Below are 14,152 nucleotides of genomic sequence, written 5' to 3' on the forward strand. Positions count from 1 at the left end.
CGGCCTCCGCGGTGCCCCCGCTGCAGATGCGGCAGGGCCAGGGGCTGGGGCTAGGCCCGCGCGCGTCCCGCCGCGCCACGCCCCCTTCCCACCGCCCCTGCTGCGCCCGCAGCGGCCGGGTCAGGCCGCAAGGGAAGGCCAGATACCCCACCGGATGGCGGGCCCCTTACCGGTCCGACCGGCCCAGCCGCCCTTCCCGCGCCGCCGCCAGGAAGCAGAAGCGGGAGCGGGAGTAGGAGCGGAGGGTCCGGCCCGCGCGGGAGGGGATGGTGACGACGGGCTGCGCATGCGTCTCCCCGACCGTCGACGGCAGGCGAACTTCTTCGGCGCGGCCGCGACTGCGGCTGTAGCTGCGGCCACCGCAGACGGGGGGGGTCATCGTTACAACGTCGGGCAGGCTAACATTACTGATGTTGCTGAGGCGCTTCATCGCATTGAAGCTTTACGCTTCTAGGGGTTTTTTTTTTCTTCCTTTATTTATTTTTCAGGGGTGAACTGGGTCACGGCGGATGCCATTCAGGGGAGAGGAGTACGAATGGTGAATCATAAGGGTGCTATTTCGCATCCCCAGCAGATCTAGCGCGATACCTCAAGTGAGGGCTAGTTGTCGTCTAATATCCCCCCTTTATAACAAGTATGTAACACTATCCCTCCTGGCCGTCTTCCTTCTTCTTCTTCGAGCTGTCAGCAACGGGTTTTTACTCGGCTTTTGCTTTTAAGGATGGATTGACGTCTTATTGATGTCCCGCACAGCACGTGGAATTGCCCATCGTGCTTCTACTTGTCGTTTAGGATCGCATGTCACAACAGGTTCGATCTATGTATTAGAGCAGGTCCGCTGCCAGGGGAGTTGACCGCGGAGTGATGTCTTTGCAACAACGGACGGAGGCTTTGGGATTTTTGAGTTTGAGTCTTCCATTTCGGCGCCGTGGATTCTCGTCCAGGCTGGGATTTTTTTCTTGCAGTTGATGATACGATGATTATCTGGGCGAGCCGACATGACAATGACACTCTCAGTCAGTCCCGGGGCCCTCCATAATAGGACGACACGGGGTGTGTAAAGGGGATAAAGGAACAATCCTTCCACCCGGGGACGAAATAGATAGGGGAAGGGGGTAGATACCACGCGGGCATCCTCCTAGGCTTCTAGAACGAATTAACAGTACATAAATTGGCCCCTGCATGTCTCTTCTAACCTCGAGTTGACCAGGGATGAGCTATCTTGAAAGATGTGTCGAGCCTACTAACTAGAAATATACCAAGGGCCACTCCGCAGTAGCAGGTTCACCCGCGGGTCAGGGAGCCTCCAAACGCGGCCCTCATTTCCGCAGCAAAGCACAGCGGGCACACGTACCCGTCTCCGTCTTAAAGGCCAGGGGATCGCTGCGACCGCACGAGGCCCACTGTCTGCCCTTCTCCGACATGGCGAGCCTGACCCCAAGGCATTTCTTCCGATCCATCGTGATGAATATGCGGTGACTGCATATCTCGCAGTACCGCTCGCGTCTCCGGAGGTGGCACATTGTTGAGCTTCAGATGTGTGTGGGGTGAATAACGATTTGCTTGGCATTTGGTGGTTGGCCGATGACCCTCGAAATATATCACAGAAGGGCGTACGTGCTATATAGGCCAGAGGCACAAAGAATGGATGGGCATCTCTTTATTGTATGTTTTTGTCGAGTAGAAACAAAGAGTTGGCCCTCTAGTTGCGTCAGGCGTGACTTGCAGCCTCCTTTGAAGCAGCCATTGGTTCAATGGACAATCAACAACCGTGGGCTTCTCCATCTTGAGGTTCTCATTGTCACATTCACTTGCCACGTCCAAGGAAGGGTTTGAGGGTCTACAATCAGTAGTTTCAATACGATTGACTGAAACCGTAGCCCAGATTGACATTATCCAACCTCGAACGGTTGAAAAGGGGCCACCTCCAAACGATTGCTATCTGGTACCTCTCCGTCACTTTCTATTGAGACCCATATCATGTTCACTTGCAGATCGCGTTGCATCCCGATGCTCTTTGCAAGCCCTCCAGGTAAGGCAGTGAAACAACGAGATACCTTACAACCCAACCCCAAACACCAGCATTGCCCAGTCATGTCTTGAGCGACACGATGACAAGAGTCTCCGTTTTCGATACGGGCCATTTTAAGCATGGAGGACGCAAGCAGGGCACATTCACATCAAGAATAATATTGGTAAAATCCCGTCAAGGTAATTTATTAAAATAAGAAACAGCAAGTGTAATCGCAATGGTCTATCAACGAGGTACTTTTGGGTGTAGTCTAGTCCACCACTAGAAGGACAGGCAGTAAGAGAGCCAGTCTGTCTATGAAAATGCATGTCTCCTTGCCGGGATACATGTGTAGCCACCGTACTTTCGACATAAGTGGCAGGACAGAACTGTTTACAATGAATAGTAGTAAACCAACGGGTAAGGATAGTCCACTCGATAAAATCAGCTGTTGGAAGCACTGCTGTTGGTGAATGGTTCACTCTTAGACTGGACTCTGCGGGAATAACGAGGATGTCTCAACCCGCCTGCTCTGCGTCCCGCCGACCCTCTGCCAGCGTCGTTCGCCCCAGGTTGGTCCGTGGATGATGCCGCTGGTGCTTCCCCCATGGTGGTGACATGCTGACACGCGTCTCTAGTCCGCGGACGAATTTGGGGATGGATAGAATAGGCGGTCGGGACGAAAACGACGGGTGTAGTAATGTACTGGACCTGCCGACGAGGAACATGAACCACAGGAGTTGCATCGTCTAGATCGAATGCTGCATCTCCGTATGGAACATGTCTCGTAGGGCTGGCAGGAGATGCCGAGGGGTGCCCAGCCATCGAACGCGGGGTGAAAGCCGGAGCATCCGGATTCAGCCTTGAGCCCTACAAGTCAGATGGTGTTAGATACAGCCAAAGAAAGAATATTATTTCTTCGGCAGATCTATACCTCTTTCTTGTGGCCCGCAGAGGCTTTTGCCGGCGTCATGGCAACCATGGCTGCAGCCAAAGGCCCCTCATCTTCCTCACCGCCCCCTTCCTCGCTGCCCTCTCCAGAATCGTAGGATTTAAAATCGTCAGGGGAGGCATTATGTGATGTCGGTCCACTCTTGACCTTTTCAAGTTCCGAGTTGGTCATCTCGATGGTCAAATCGTTTACGATGCTCGGCGTCTCGTTGCCAGCGTCATTCAATTTGTCCTTGGCTGTGCCCTTCACTTTCGGCCTGATAAACACCTGCTGGGACCAGAGCTCGGCGTATTTGCCGCCCGCGCGTATTAGCTCCTCGTGGTCTCCCTGTTCGATGACCTCGCCGTCCGCGACGACGATGATTCTATCGGCGTTCATGATGGTGGACAAGCGGTGCCTGGTGGTAGGTTAGCTCCCTCGCACATGCGATCTATGAAAGGGGAGGGGAAGGATAGGAGGGAAAAGGTAGGAAAAGAAAACTTACGCAACGATGAATGTCGTACGGCCATCACAAAGGGTACGGAGTGCCTCCTGGATCCTCTGCTCCGTCTCGGTGTCTACAGCACTGGTTGCTTCATCCAGGAGAACAATAGCGGGATGCTTGAGGATAGCCCGCGCGATGGCAACTCGCTGCAACTCTCCGCCAGAGAGCTTGATCCCGCGTTCACCGACTCGAGTATTGTAGCCTTGATGGGAATTATTAGCACGGTCTGGCCGAAGACGACTTGATGACGCGCTTACCGTCAGTGAACCCCGAGATTTGATCGTGGATGCTAGCCGCCCTGCAGGCCTCGAAGACTTCTTCGTCCGTCGCCGTTAGCTTGGCATACCGGACGTTATTCATGATTGTGTCGTCAAACAGAATTGGAGCCTGTGGAACCACTCCGACTTGTGCACGGAGACTGATATGATATTAGCCTCCGCATGCCCAACTAAGTTGTCCTGCCAGAGGAGAAGTTTACCTGTAAAGATCGACATCACGGATGTCCTGGCCGTCAATCTCAATGGAGCCTCCCGTAACATCGTAGAATCGATCGAGTAACTTGAGGATGGTCGACTTCCCGGCTCCCGTGGTCCCTACAATTGCGACGGTCGTCCCCGGCGCCACGGCGAAATCGATATCTTTGAGAATCTCCTTCTTTTTGTCATAGGAAAAGTGCACATGACTGAAGCGAACGTTGCCGCCCTTCAGCTGTAAGGGTGCCGCTCCGTCTTTGTTGACTACGCTTGGCTTCGTCTGCATGATCTCCAGAAGTTGCTCGGCGTGTATCAGGTCTTTTGAAATGCTCTTCCCGAGGCCCGCAAAGAAGCTGAGAGGAGAGACCAATTGAGACCAGTAAGTTAAGAGCATGATGAACTGGCCAGGGGTTGCTTGACCGCCGGTTACTTGGAAAACGGCAAGAAACAAACCGGCCAGCAAGCCGGATAACAAGACCAGATATTGGAAGGCGTACGAAACGATGTATCTGGTGTATACCGTTTGCGACTTGGCCACACGGTCTTTAACAGCCGCGGAGTATCGCCTCTCTTCGTGGCCGATCTGGTTGAAGCAAGCAACCGTTGTCCAGCCCTGGATACCTGCTTGGCGAACGTAGTGTTCCTCGAACCATGCGCCCACCTCACTCCGGCGAGCAGCCTTGAGGCCCGAGATCATCTTGGTGGCGATGTAGAGGAAAACGGTGGCTGTAGCAATAGTAATCAGGCCTTCGTAGGGGCCGAAAGTGACGGACAGGTAGACAAAAGCGACGCCCATATCAATGAGCATGGGGATAGCCCGGAAGCAGACTGACTCGAGCATATTCGACACGTTCTGGCCAGACTGGATCGCCATCATGGTATCCGAAGTGCTCTTCGTATCGTGGAAGTCGGACGACAGGTTGAGCACGTGGGAGTAAGCCGCTGTGCTCATGGCGTCGAAAGAATAGAACTCGACCGGTATCCAGAGCCATTGGCGCAGGAGGGATATTCCCGCGTCGGAAGCCACGAGCTTCAGAGCAGCGAAGATCAGGACCTCCATCCAAGGGTTCTTGCTGTTGACTTTGTTCAGAGAATCCATGACGATACCCAGTTGCCGTGGGATCAGAACATTGACAAAATTCATGGTTAGCAGGCAGACACCGACCAAGCCTGCCCGAATCTGAAGCTCCTTGTTGTTGACGGGCCAAATGTAAGGGAGGAAGATCTAGTTCATCAGAGGGTCAGCAAAGGCCACAGAAATGACAGAAGGGAATAGCCATATCATACGAGAAAACTCTTCGCGTAGGCAATCCAGTTGCCCTTCTCTTTCAAGCGCTTTTCCATCTGTTCGCTTGCTCGACGCTCTCGCCTTTCCCAATGCGACTCGGCGGTTCCCGTGGTCCCCGAGGTCCCCGTCGTCTCCGTGGCTCCTGTGGTCTCCGTGGTATCCGTTGTCTCGGACTGTGTGGTATCCTTGGAGGTATTCGTGACAGATCCGTATCCGTTTGCCTGTCTGCCCGCTGTCTCCGTTTCGGCATCAGCTCCTGGTTCGGCATCCTTCTGAATGAGAGGTTGTTGTTCGGCATCCTTCCCCACTTCCTGCGCCTGTTTGCAAGGCAAGCCGAAAAAGAGAAGTAGCACGAGGAGAAATGAGGCGTAGCGGACGGAAGCGGTGGCAATGTCGAGAAATTGGACGTATGAGAGCACGCTGTGCGGCTGCCCAAGGATCGAAAAGACCTCAATGATAGGCTCAAAAACCAAAGCGATCAGGTAGGATCCGATGTAGGGGTACCAGACTGGATTCTCCGAGTCAGAGAGGCCCGCGAGCTCCAGTCCAAACACAAGAATGCAGGAGAGCAGGCCTATGATGGCATCCTGGCGGAAAAGAAATTCTCTTGCTATCAGTGACTGGATCAACAAGGATGACAGTTGGACGAGGTAGGTCAGAACGCTGAAGAGCAGTATCGATTGGATGCCGGGTCGTTGGAGATTCTGATTCCTCAACGACTTTGTCCTGAGGGTGCACACGGCGATGGTGGATGAGATTATGTAGTAAGAGAAAACAAGGGCAGGGTAAGCATAACGGAGGCTCAAGAGCGCCGGTGCTAGAGGATGGGTCGGCCCCGCGCGACCAATGTCATCCCCTGGCGGAGGAGATATCATCGCGATGCGAGGACTGAACCTCTGGTTCGTGTCCAGTAGAAGAATTGTCCGATGACGGGCTCCGGTCGGGACTAGGGTGACTTCTAGGATATCCGAAAGACACTTTTACCAAGAGAATATTCTGCTCGGCGTCACACATGAAGTTGAAGACAGAAAGGCGGGCAGGTAAAGGCTTGGTTTGCAATGTGAAGCCAGTTGCGAGAGGATTTCTGCTGAGGTGTACCTCCTTCCGGAAGTAGGTAGGTAAATGGTAGCGGAGCAGAGTGGTGGGTGATCGGATGGGGAACAGTCACGGGACGTGGACCTTCTCGGTGAACCTGCCTGATGAACCTGGCAGGTATTACTGTAGCAACTTCGAGACGTGGAGGTAAAGAGCCGGTGTCAGGTAGGTACCCCCGGTGTTCTTGTCGTACTGGAGAGTGGCAAGGGCAATCACGACCGTAATGAGGGCCAGACGGAGGAAGGGCGCACCTTCCCACCTTGCGAGTAACCAAACACAGGCCGTCCGGATCGGTGCCCGACTTCTTCTCGGCCTGCGATCCGAGCTCACAAAGCCAAGTCGGAGTCGAGATTCCGGTTGAGTCTGAAGCAAAACGGGCCCGATTGCAGAGCAGAGTGGTATGGAAGTACCAGGTATCCAAGGGAGGAAGTTGGGTAGGTAGGTACCTAGGTAGTGATGGCGTTGTCCCAACAATGCGCCGGCTTAGAGACCAACCAACGGTTTCCCAACTGCTTGCAGCTTGCAAGAAAGAGGGCAGTCGGCAGTACCGATAAACCTTGGGGTTCTTCCTTTATCCTCTTTTCTCGCGACTGCCAACCCCAGCAACAAGTAACTGACGCACCCTGTCCACACCTTCCTCGATTTCCAGGCCGGATTTACTGAATCCCACGAGCTTTTCGTGGCGAAAGGACCACTCCTTCGGTTAAGTCCTGCCTCGCTGTCTGTTCCCGGCTGAAGACAGCGCCGCCCACCTGCATCCAGAGGAGGGGGAATAGGAAATATCCGATAGCAATGCTGGTGAAAAAGGATCTTGAGGGATGTGTCAAGATTGGGGCCTCAGTTCAATGTCCGACGTCTTGATAAACAACCAATCGGTTCGGACAAACAGCCAAGTTTGTCAACCCTCCCCTTCGGGTATTGGCTGCTGACGGTGGCGGTGAGGCGAGAGGGAACTTCCTTCGCACTTGATTGCCTTTGACAAAGACCCTGAGAGCCAGAAATGGAGAGAGTGCGAGACGGCGGGACAACAATCGAGCCAACAGCGAAACAAAGAGGGCAGTGGAACCGGATGAAACAGGCAGAATCAAGCCATGGAAGTGGAAGAGGGAGACATGCACAGCATATCTATTCGTGGGCGTCCCGACCGGGCCCGTGGCACCGAGGACGGTCCTGGCCGCGCCCAGGCCGACGGCGTTCATCAAGGCTGATGGGAAAGGAAGTCACAAGACGATCCCATTGCATAGACATTGCATAGCCCTCCTGCAACCCCTTGCGCTTGGCTCTTCCCGCTGCTTGTCTTGCAGCGTTTGCGGCTTTTGACCGGCCCCGCGACTACGCTAGTTGCGTGTGCCCCTGGTTCAACGAACGGTCTGCCAGGTTGGACTAGGGTACCCCGAGGTTGGGATATTGGTAAGGACTTCACCGCTCCCACCCCCGCCGAATCCCTCCGCGGCGTTTCTTCCTCGCCTCTCCGGTCTGAATTGGGGCAAATGTGTGCCTTCTTTGCCATCGCGGTAGTGATACGTGGAGGCAATGGCAAGTGCATGTCTCACAGCCGCTGCGAAACGTCATTCGACAGCTCTCATGATCTGACCAACCACGATATGCGCAGTAGCCAACCACAAGCCCGATTCCCAACAAAGCCTAACAGCACGTCTGCCGATTGCTGGCAGGACACTGACGGATGCATATAAATTTGACGTGGCAGGGAAGCTGTTGGTTTCCCTTCGCATTTTGGATGTCGTCTGTCCTCAATCCCACCTCCCTCTTCGCACCTTTTAGGTCTCTGGAGAGCTCCCCCCTGCTTATAGTTCGCGTATTATGCCGCAACTGTGGAAACATGGCTGAATAAACCCTGTCCCAAAACGAAAGGGAATAGAAACAAAGGAACGAAACAACATGACATTCTCTCGATAAAGTCAGGATAGTTGGATCGTTTCCGCGCCCAGAGCGTATTCAAATGGGACGATACGGCCGGGTTTCTGCCACTGATGTAGGGAACTCTGACTCAGCTCTCATCAACTCGGCACATCTCTCAAGACACAACCCTGGACATTCGCAGGGGGAGCAATGCACACCTGCAGACCGATCCCCCCCCGTGCATCATATGTGTATAATGGCCTCGCTCCTGCACAGATTGTACCCCGTTACAGATAAGATCTTCGACTTCTCAGGCAGTGCTATGAAGTACTGTCAGGCACTCTGGTCGATCAGCTTCTTGCCGGAAACGCGCGTCGAAGCTCCCAAGATGGGATGGGATATGGAATTCTCGTTGCACATCTAAAGCAGATGCCAATGGAAACTCAGGTTCCCACGCAGGTCTTTTGAGACAGTGCCGACCCATCATCAGTGGCTGTTTCATAACTATCACCTGAGGGCTGACCGCCTCCTGCAGGACGGTGAGCAGCGAGGCTGTCTTGTCCACCCATTGACCTCTCAGCCATTGGACGCCTTCGTGATCCATGCCTCTGTGTAATCAGGGAACGCCAGATTCTGCCCATTCCGTCTGAATATAGCACCGATAGCGACAACCATCACACATACATATGTACGCAACCCAACGCCGACATCCCCCCCGAAGATGCCAGCTACGATCCTACCTGGCAAGCTGCCTACCATTCACAGGTGAGGCTACACCAGTAACACGGACATTGTCTCGATAGTCGACTGTCCGACTGAACGCGCACGAGATATCGGAAGCAAAGTCCAGCGATGCTAGGCTTCCTAAACCCGTGCTCACTTCCTTACGGGGCAACTGCCACTGTCCACCGTCTCCTGCTTCTCTTCAGATGGGGTTTTTTGTTGCCACGGGGCTTATTAGGTCCCTAAACTCACCATACCGTGCCTATGGCTATTACCTCTTCCTTCACCGGTGTCCTACTGAACAAGCCTTATGCGGAACTGGGGTAGTACGCAGACAGCTGCTTACCACCGGGCCGCTGGTGCTACCTCAAATATTGCCTCCGTGGCTGCCGGGTACCACCTACACCCCAGGAGCGGCCGCAATGGGTTGACTCTCGATAGCAATGGTATAGTTTCCTTGCCTTATCAACGACTTTAAGCTCCCGACCGAGTGCCGAGTCAGACATCGCGGCACCCGAGGCCGCGTCGTCACGGACCCCACTGAGAAATCCGGCATCAAGCAGCCTGCCCAGGAGCTGATCTGGGAAGCACTCGCCGGCCCTGGGTGGGGGGGACACAGCTTTTGGCAAGCATTAGGGACTGGCCAGACCCGCCACGCCGCCTTGTCACTGAAAAGGCTGATGCAAGACGCCACCAACTGAGCTTGGTCGTCCGGCTGGACAAATCGAGCTAGGCCGTGATAATTGCATAGGTAGCTTGCATCCTGAGAGATGGCTCTGCTAGTTGACTGCCAAGCTGCTCCCGAATGTCATATCCAAGCTTGAAGAAAATGGCTTGCTCTTCACAGGTTGATTTGAAAGGACAGCACCACATGTCGGTGGAGGTTGACAAAAAAAATAAAAATAAAAATAAAAAATAGACAAGGCAAAGAAAAAAATATGATCCAAAGAAGCAAAAAAAGACAAAAAAGAATTGGACAAGCCGCGATTTGAACACGGGACCCTCTGCAATTATCCTTTTAAGATGCAAAGCAGAAATCATAACCACTAGACTACTTGCCCAATTGTTATTGGTGTGTGTGTTTATCGTACGCCATGTAGGTAGCGCTGGGCAGCCCCTTGTCACAACCCACATGTATGTCTAAGCCAGGAGCTTTCAGATCTTACCTAGAGAGCCCAAAAGACTGCAAAAGACTGCGCCTTGACTTGGAACTGCTTTCCATGCTCAGGTAGGATAATATAAAATACATACCACTTGATTGGCTTACTCTTTGGATGGCGCGGCATTGCTATGTGGCTAGGGTAGGTACCTAGGAAAGTGATTGAATCAACTGGGCAACTGCGATCCAAGAAGTAAAATACGTAAACTCAAAATGAGAAGACTTCATCTATCAGCCAAGCCACGCGCAACAAGGGTAGAGATCCCAAGGTCAATGTGGCAAGAAAGAAAGGTTCCAGGGCCAAGACACCAAAAAAGAAGGATCCAAGGCTGGCGAGGCGAGCCTTGAGGAAGGGATCGAAGCAACGCCAGCAACTACGGGAACAGACCCGCATTCGAAATTACAAGATCCTTCTCTACCTTCGCCCCTCTACTTCTGGAAGGAGGCAGACCCAAAAACCGGCTACCTAAGTCAGTGGCATCACTGCCCCTTCACAGACAACGATGGCAAAACCTACAAGACCGCCGAGCAGTAAGTCATCACAAGCCAACCTGCTCCCTCTCCCCCAATGCAAACCACCCCAAAAAAACCGCCGTATCAGCCCCCTAACCGCCACCGGCCCAGCTACATGATGCACCACAAAGCCCTCCTCTTCAACGACCCCACCACAGCAACCGCCATCCTGCAAGCCTCCACCCCGCGCAAAGCCAAGTCGCTAGGCCGCCGGGTAACGGGTTTCGACCCCGCCGTCTGGACGGCGGAGAGGTGCCGCGTGGCGCGCGACGCCAACAGGCGCAAGTTCTCCTCGGACGCGCTCCGGCCCCGGCTGCTCGGCACCGGCCGCGCGGAGCTGGTGGAGGCGAGCCCGTTCGACCGCGACTGGGGCATCGGGTTCGCGGCCGCGGAGGCCGGGGGGAAGAGGGAGCGCTGGGGGATGAACTTGCTTGGGAAGGTGCTGATGGAGGTGAGGGGAGAGCTTGAGATGGAGGAGGGAGGAGGAGAGCGAGGCGAGGGGGGCCCCCAGGGGGGACGCCTTGAAGAAGAGCCTCCTTCAATTTGATTATGTTAGTTCAGCGTCCGGTTACTGATGAAGCATAGATAGCCTCGGTGCCAAAAAGTTTTGGCTTGTATTATTGGTTTCCCTCCGGATTGGGGAGGATGTATGTTATTTTCGTCTTTAAATAGCCTAATCTACAGTGTCAACGGCAGCGAAAAGTCTCCAGCCTTCCAATATCGTCCGTCTCAAGAGTGGTGTTTGAAGTTGGAAATGCTCGGTCTTGCGCCATTTCTATTGAAGGGCCTCCCCAACTCCATAAAGGGACTGATGCGACACGTGTTGTACATTTCGGGGTAGTAAAACATCAGGTAGGAGAATAGCGCAGTCGCATGCGCCGTTGCGTGGGACTCCTTCCCCAGCTGATTAAGGATTGATGCCTTCTGGGGGCTGAGTTGCTCAGATGTAATCGCGCCCGCTCTTCTGCATCTCGATCAACCTCCAGCCTCTCGTCTCGGGATTGTTGACATCCTCGGGGACGCGAGTGATGCCGATGGCGTAGGTGACCAGTTGGACCTTGTCCTCCATCCCGGCAGCCAGCGCGTTGGTCTTGGCATTGCGGTAGACGTGAACTTCCTGGGTCCTGCAAGTAATGATGAAAACGGGGATCTCGCCAGGTTCAAGCATCCTCGCTTTCAAGATATCCACGTGGCGGATGTCTAGGATCCGGCCGTCGGACTTCAGCCCGGCTGCGAGGTATTGCTTGGTCAAGGCCTCATAAACCGAATACTGCGCTTCAGAGAGCCACAGCTTCAGCGTTGCGATATCCCCCTTGACGTACGCATCCAAAACCTCGGGCAGGATGTATTCCCGAAGATCCTGCAGGAATGGCTCGACCTGGAAGGAGGGATCAATGGACCTCAGCTTCTTGATGACGGTCGCTGTTTCGTTCTCGGCGAAGAAGCCCGCAACCCGGTCGGTGATGCTCCTAGCCGTGGAGATAAGGGGGTTTTCCGATTCGTTATACACGTTCTTCATGCCAAAGACGCCCTGCACGAATTTGTTGGAATCCCGGAAATCCCTCCAAGCTTCTTTCCAGGCAGCATCTTTGTGCAAGGTGACGTTGGTCCCCGCGCTGCTATCTGTCAGCTCAGGCCACTAATGGGACGCAAAGGATCGATGTACTCACTTGGGATCTTCCTCCAATATCTCACCGCTTGCCTTGCCCTCCTTTTCCATCTGCTCTCGCAGCTCCTTCTTCTTCCTCCGCTCCTCCTTCTCAATCCAGCCACCATATCTTGAGCTGCTCCCGTCATCGATGACGTCCTTGACGTTCTTATAAGCATCGGTGTCTCGGATTGGCTTGGTAGCTTTGTCTAGAACGTCCCCCGTGAGGTTGGCGCCCTTGCGAACGCCTTTCATCACTGGTGTCTCCCAGGTCCACGCTGCTCCCTTGCCGATGGCACCGGCTGTCGATTTCACCACGGTCGAGGCAGTAGAAGAGACGGCTCCAGACGTGGTTTCGTAAGCTTGTCGCGCTTTTCGCACAGACTCGCTTTCGGTGAACTGATGCGCCGAGGATGCGAGGGCCTTGGTGGACTCGTTCCATTCCTTGGACTGCTTGAACTCGACTTGCATTGTCTCGAGGAAGACTTGCCATGGTGTCTTGTCGCCGTGAGGAGGCGGAGGCGGGAGGTCCTCCTTCTTCTTCTTCTCTCCGCCTTCCGCCTTCTCTTCGCCTTCTGACTTCTGTTCGCCTTCTGATTTCCCTTCGCTCTCCTTCCCTTCGGCCTCCTGATCTTGGCGAGATTGCTCTTCAGCCGAAGACTCAGGCTTCTGTTCCGATGCGGGCTCGGAAGTTTTGCTGTCCTGCCGTGACTTTGCTTCGGCCTTCCCGCCGTCCTCGGCTTGTAGTTGTGAAGAGACGTGGAAAGATCGACTCAGGGGCGAGGACGTCTGGAGACAGACAGAGTCTGGCAAGAAGCGTGATCGCAGAGGGGCCGGTTGGAGGGGAGCGAAGCGGTTGTGGTTTGCGACATTCGCGTTGGCATTGAGCAATACTACGCGACCCGACAATAGCCTTCGATATGCTGGAGATCTGCCGTAGGAGTAGGTAGAAAGAGTGGACGCTCTCGAAAGAGCATGATGAGGCGCAGAGGCCAGGGAGTTCCTAATATGGTTCATCCTTTATCGCAGAGACGAGCCCAGTGAAAGGCTCGAGGCAGCTGGTTTGGAAGACGATGCAAGAGGTGCGAGTGACAGACAGGTGACGGAAACGGAAATTTCAAGAGGTGAGGATTTTCTGCCATGCGATTTCGCTTCCGGCTTGGGCCCGGCAGGGGCCAAGGTAGGGTACATACATGGATGTTAGCGTCGGGGGGCCCGGGCGCATTGGATTGGACGGTTCCATTGGAAGAGCATGTCCGAACCGGAGATTTCCCGTGGGACTGTGTGTACCTACATTCTACACTTTACAGCAGATTTTCGATTGAGCAGACGCGAGGCAACATCCCCCCAAAGAGGTTCACCAAACCAGCGGATGAGGTCGATTGCAGAGAGATGAGTCGAGTTCCGACAAGTCGCCTTCTGGCGACCAACATCCGCCAAACAATATCACGACCCAGCGTATCGAGCCGAGCGGTTCCCCAATGGATCGCATGCTTTTCGGGGTCGGCATCGAGGCCAGCAGAGCAGGGCAACGACCCGAGCCAGAACCTGCTCAACACCCTCAGAAGCGCAAAGTCAGATAATACGAAGATTGGCTCGCCCAAAGCAAACGCCATGGACGAGCTCGCAAATGCCAGTTCCAAACTGGTGATGGGAACCCTGTCCAGAGCGCGCAACATGGAGCCGACGGGCGACAGCAACCTTGCACAGCAGATCGGCTTCGAGGAGGAGGAGACTAAGGAGCCATATCACTTCCACATCTACAGCCACAAGCACAACACGCACATCACCGTCACGAAGCCCAGCCGGGACGCCATCCTCTCCCTGTCGTGTGGAAACCTGGGCTTCAAGAAGTCGAACCGGAAACACTACGACTCGGCCTACCAATTGGGCGCCTACGTGATTGACAAGCTGCAGCAGGAGGGGTGGCATAAGAAGATAAAGAG

The 14,152-nt window shown here is 54.4% G+C and overlaps 3 protein-coding genes and 1 non-coding gene across 4 annotated transcripts; 1 reads left to right on the forward strand and 3 right to left on the reverse strand.

Moving 5' to 3' along the window:
* Positions 1 to 2,848: 2,848 nt before the first annotated feature.
* QBC33DRAFT_318498 (heavy metal tolerance protein) lies at positions 2,849 to 6,421 on the reverse strand. Its single transcript, XM_060423565.1, has 5 exons — positions 5,208 to 6,421; positions 3,926 to 5,145; positions 3,705 to 3,865; positions 3,448 to 3,649; positions 2,849 to 3,360 (listed from the first exon to the last, which is right to left on the reverse strand). The coding sequence occupies exons 1-5, from the start codon at positions 6,081 to 6,083 to the stop codon at positions 2,940 to 2,942; spliced, it is 2,880 nt and encodes a 959-aa protein (XP_060285618.1). The 5' UTR covers positions 6,084 to 6,421; the 3' UTR covers positions 2,849 to 2,939.
* Positions 6,422 to 9,859: 3,438 nt separating this feature from the next.
* On the reverse strand, positions 9,860 to 9,947 carry QBC33DRAFT_t28. The gene has a single exon. It is a non-coding gene; the product is annotated as a tRNA-Ala (tRNA).
* Positions 9,948 to 10,676: 729 nt separating this feature from the next.
* QBC33DRAFT_604085 (uncharacterized protein) lies at positions 10,677 to 11,116 on the forward strand (the record flags this gene model as incomplete). Its single annotated transcript, XM_060432239.1, has 1 exon — positions 10,677 to 11,116. One exon carries the CDS (start codon positions 10,677 to 10,679, stop codon positions 11,103 to 11,105), a length of 429 nt encoding a protein of 142 aa, XP_060285619.1. The 3' UTR covers positions 11,106 to 11,116.
* A 382-nt stretch (positions 11,117 to 11,498) lies between these two features.
* Positions 11,499 to 14,023, reverse strand: QBC33DRAFT_447191 (putative mitochondrial inner membrane translocase subunit TIM44; the record flags this gene model as incomplete). The annotated part of the gene is made up of 3 exons (XM_060424420.1): positions 11,499 to 12,174; positions 12,229 to 13,170; positions 13,992 to 14,023. The coding sequence occupies 3 exons, from the start codon at positions 14,021 to 14,023 to the stop codon at positions 11,499 to 11,501; spliced, it is 1,650 nt and encodes a 549-aa protein (XP_060285620.1).
* Positions 14,024 to 14,152: the final 129 nt, after the last annotated feature.

Source organism: Phialemonium atrogriseum (assembly GCF_030411735.1).
Source record: "Phialemonium atrogriseum strain 8032-3 unplaced genomic scaffold QBC33scaffold_6, whole genome shotgun sequence".
NCBI classification, from domain to species: domain Eukaryota; kingdom Fungi; phylum Ascomycota; class Sordariomycetes; order Cephalothecales; family Cephalothecaceae; genus Phialemonium; species Phialemonium atrogriseum.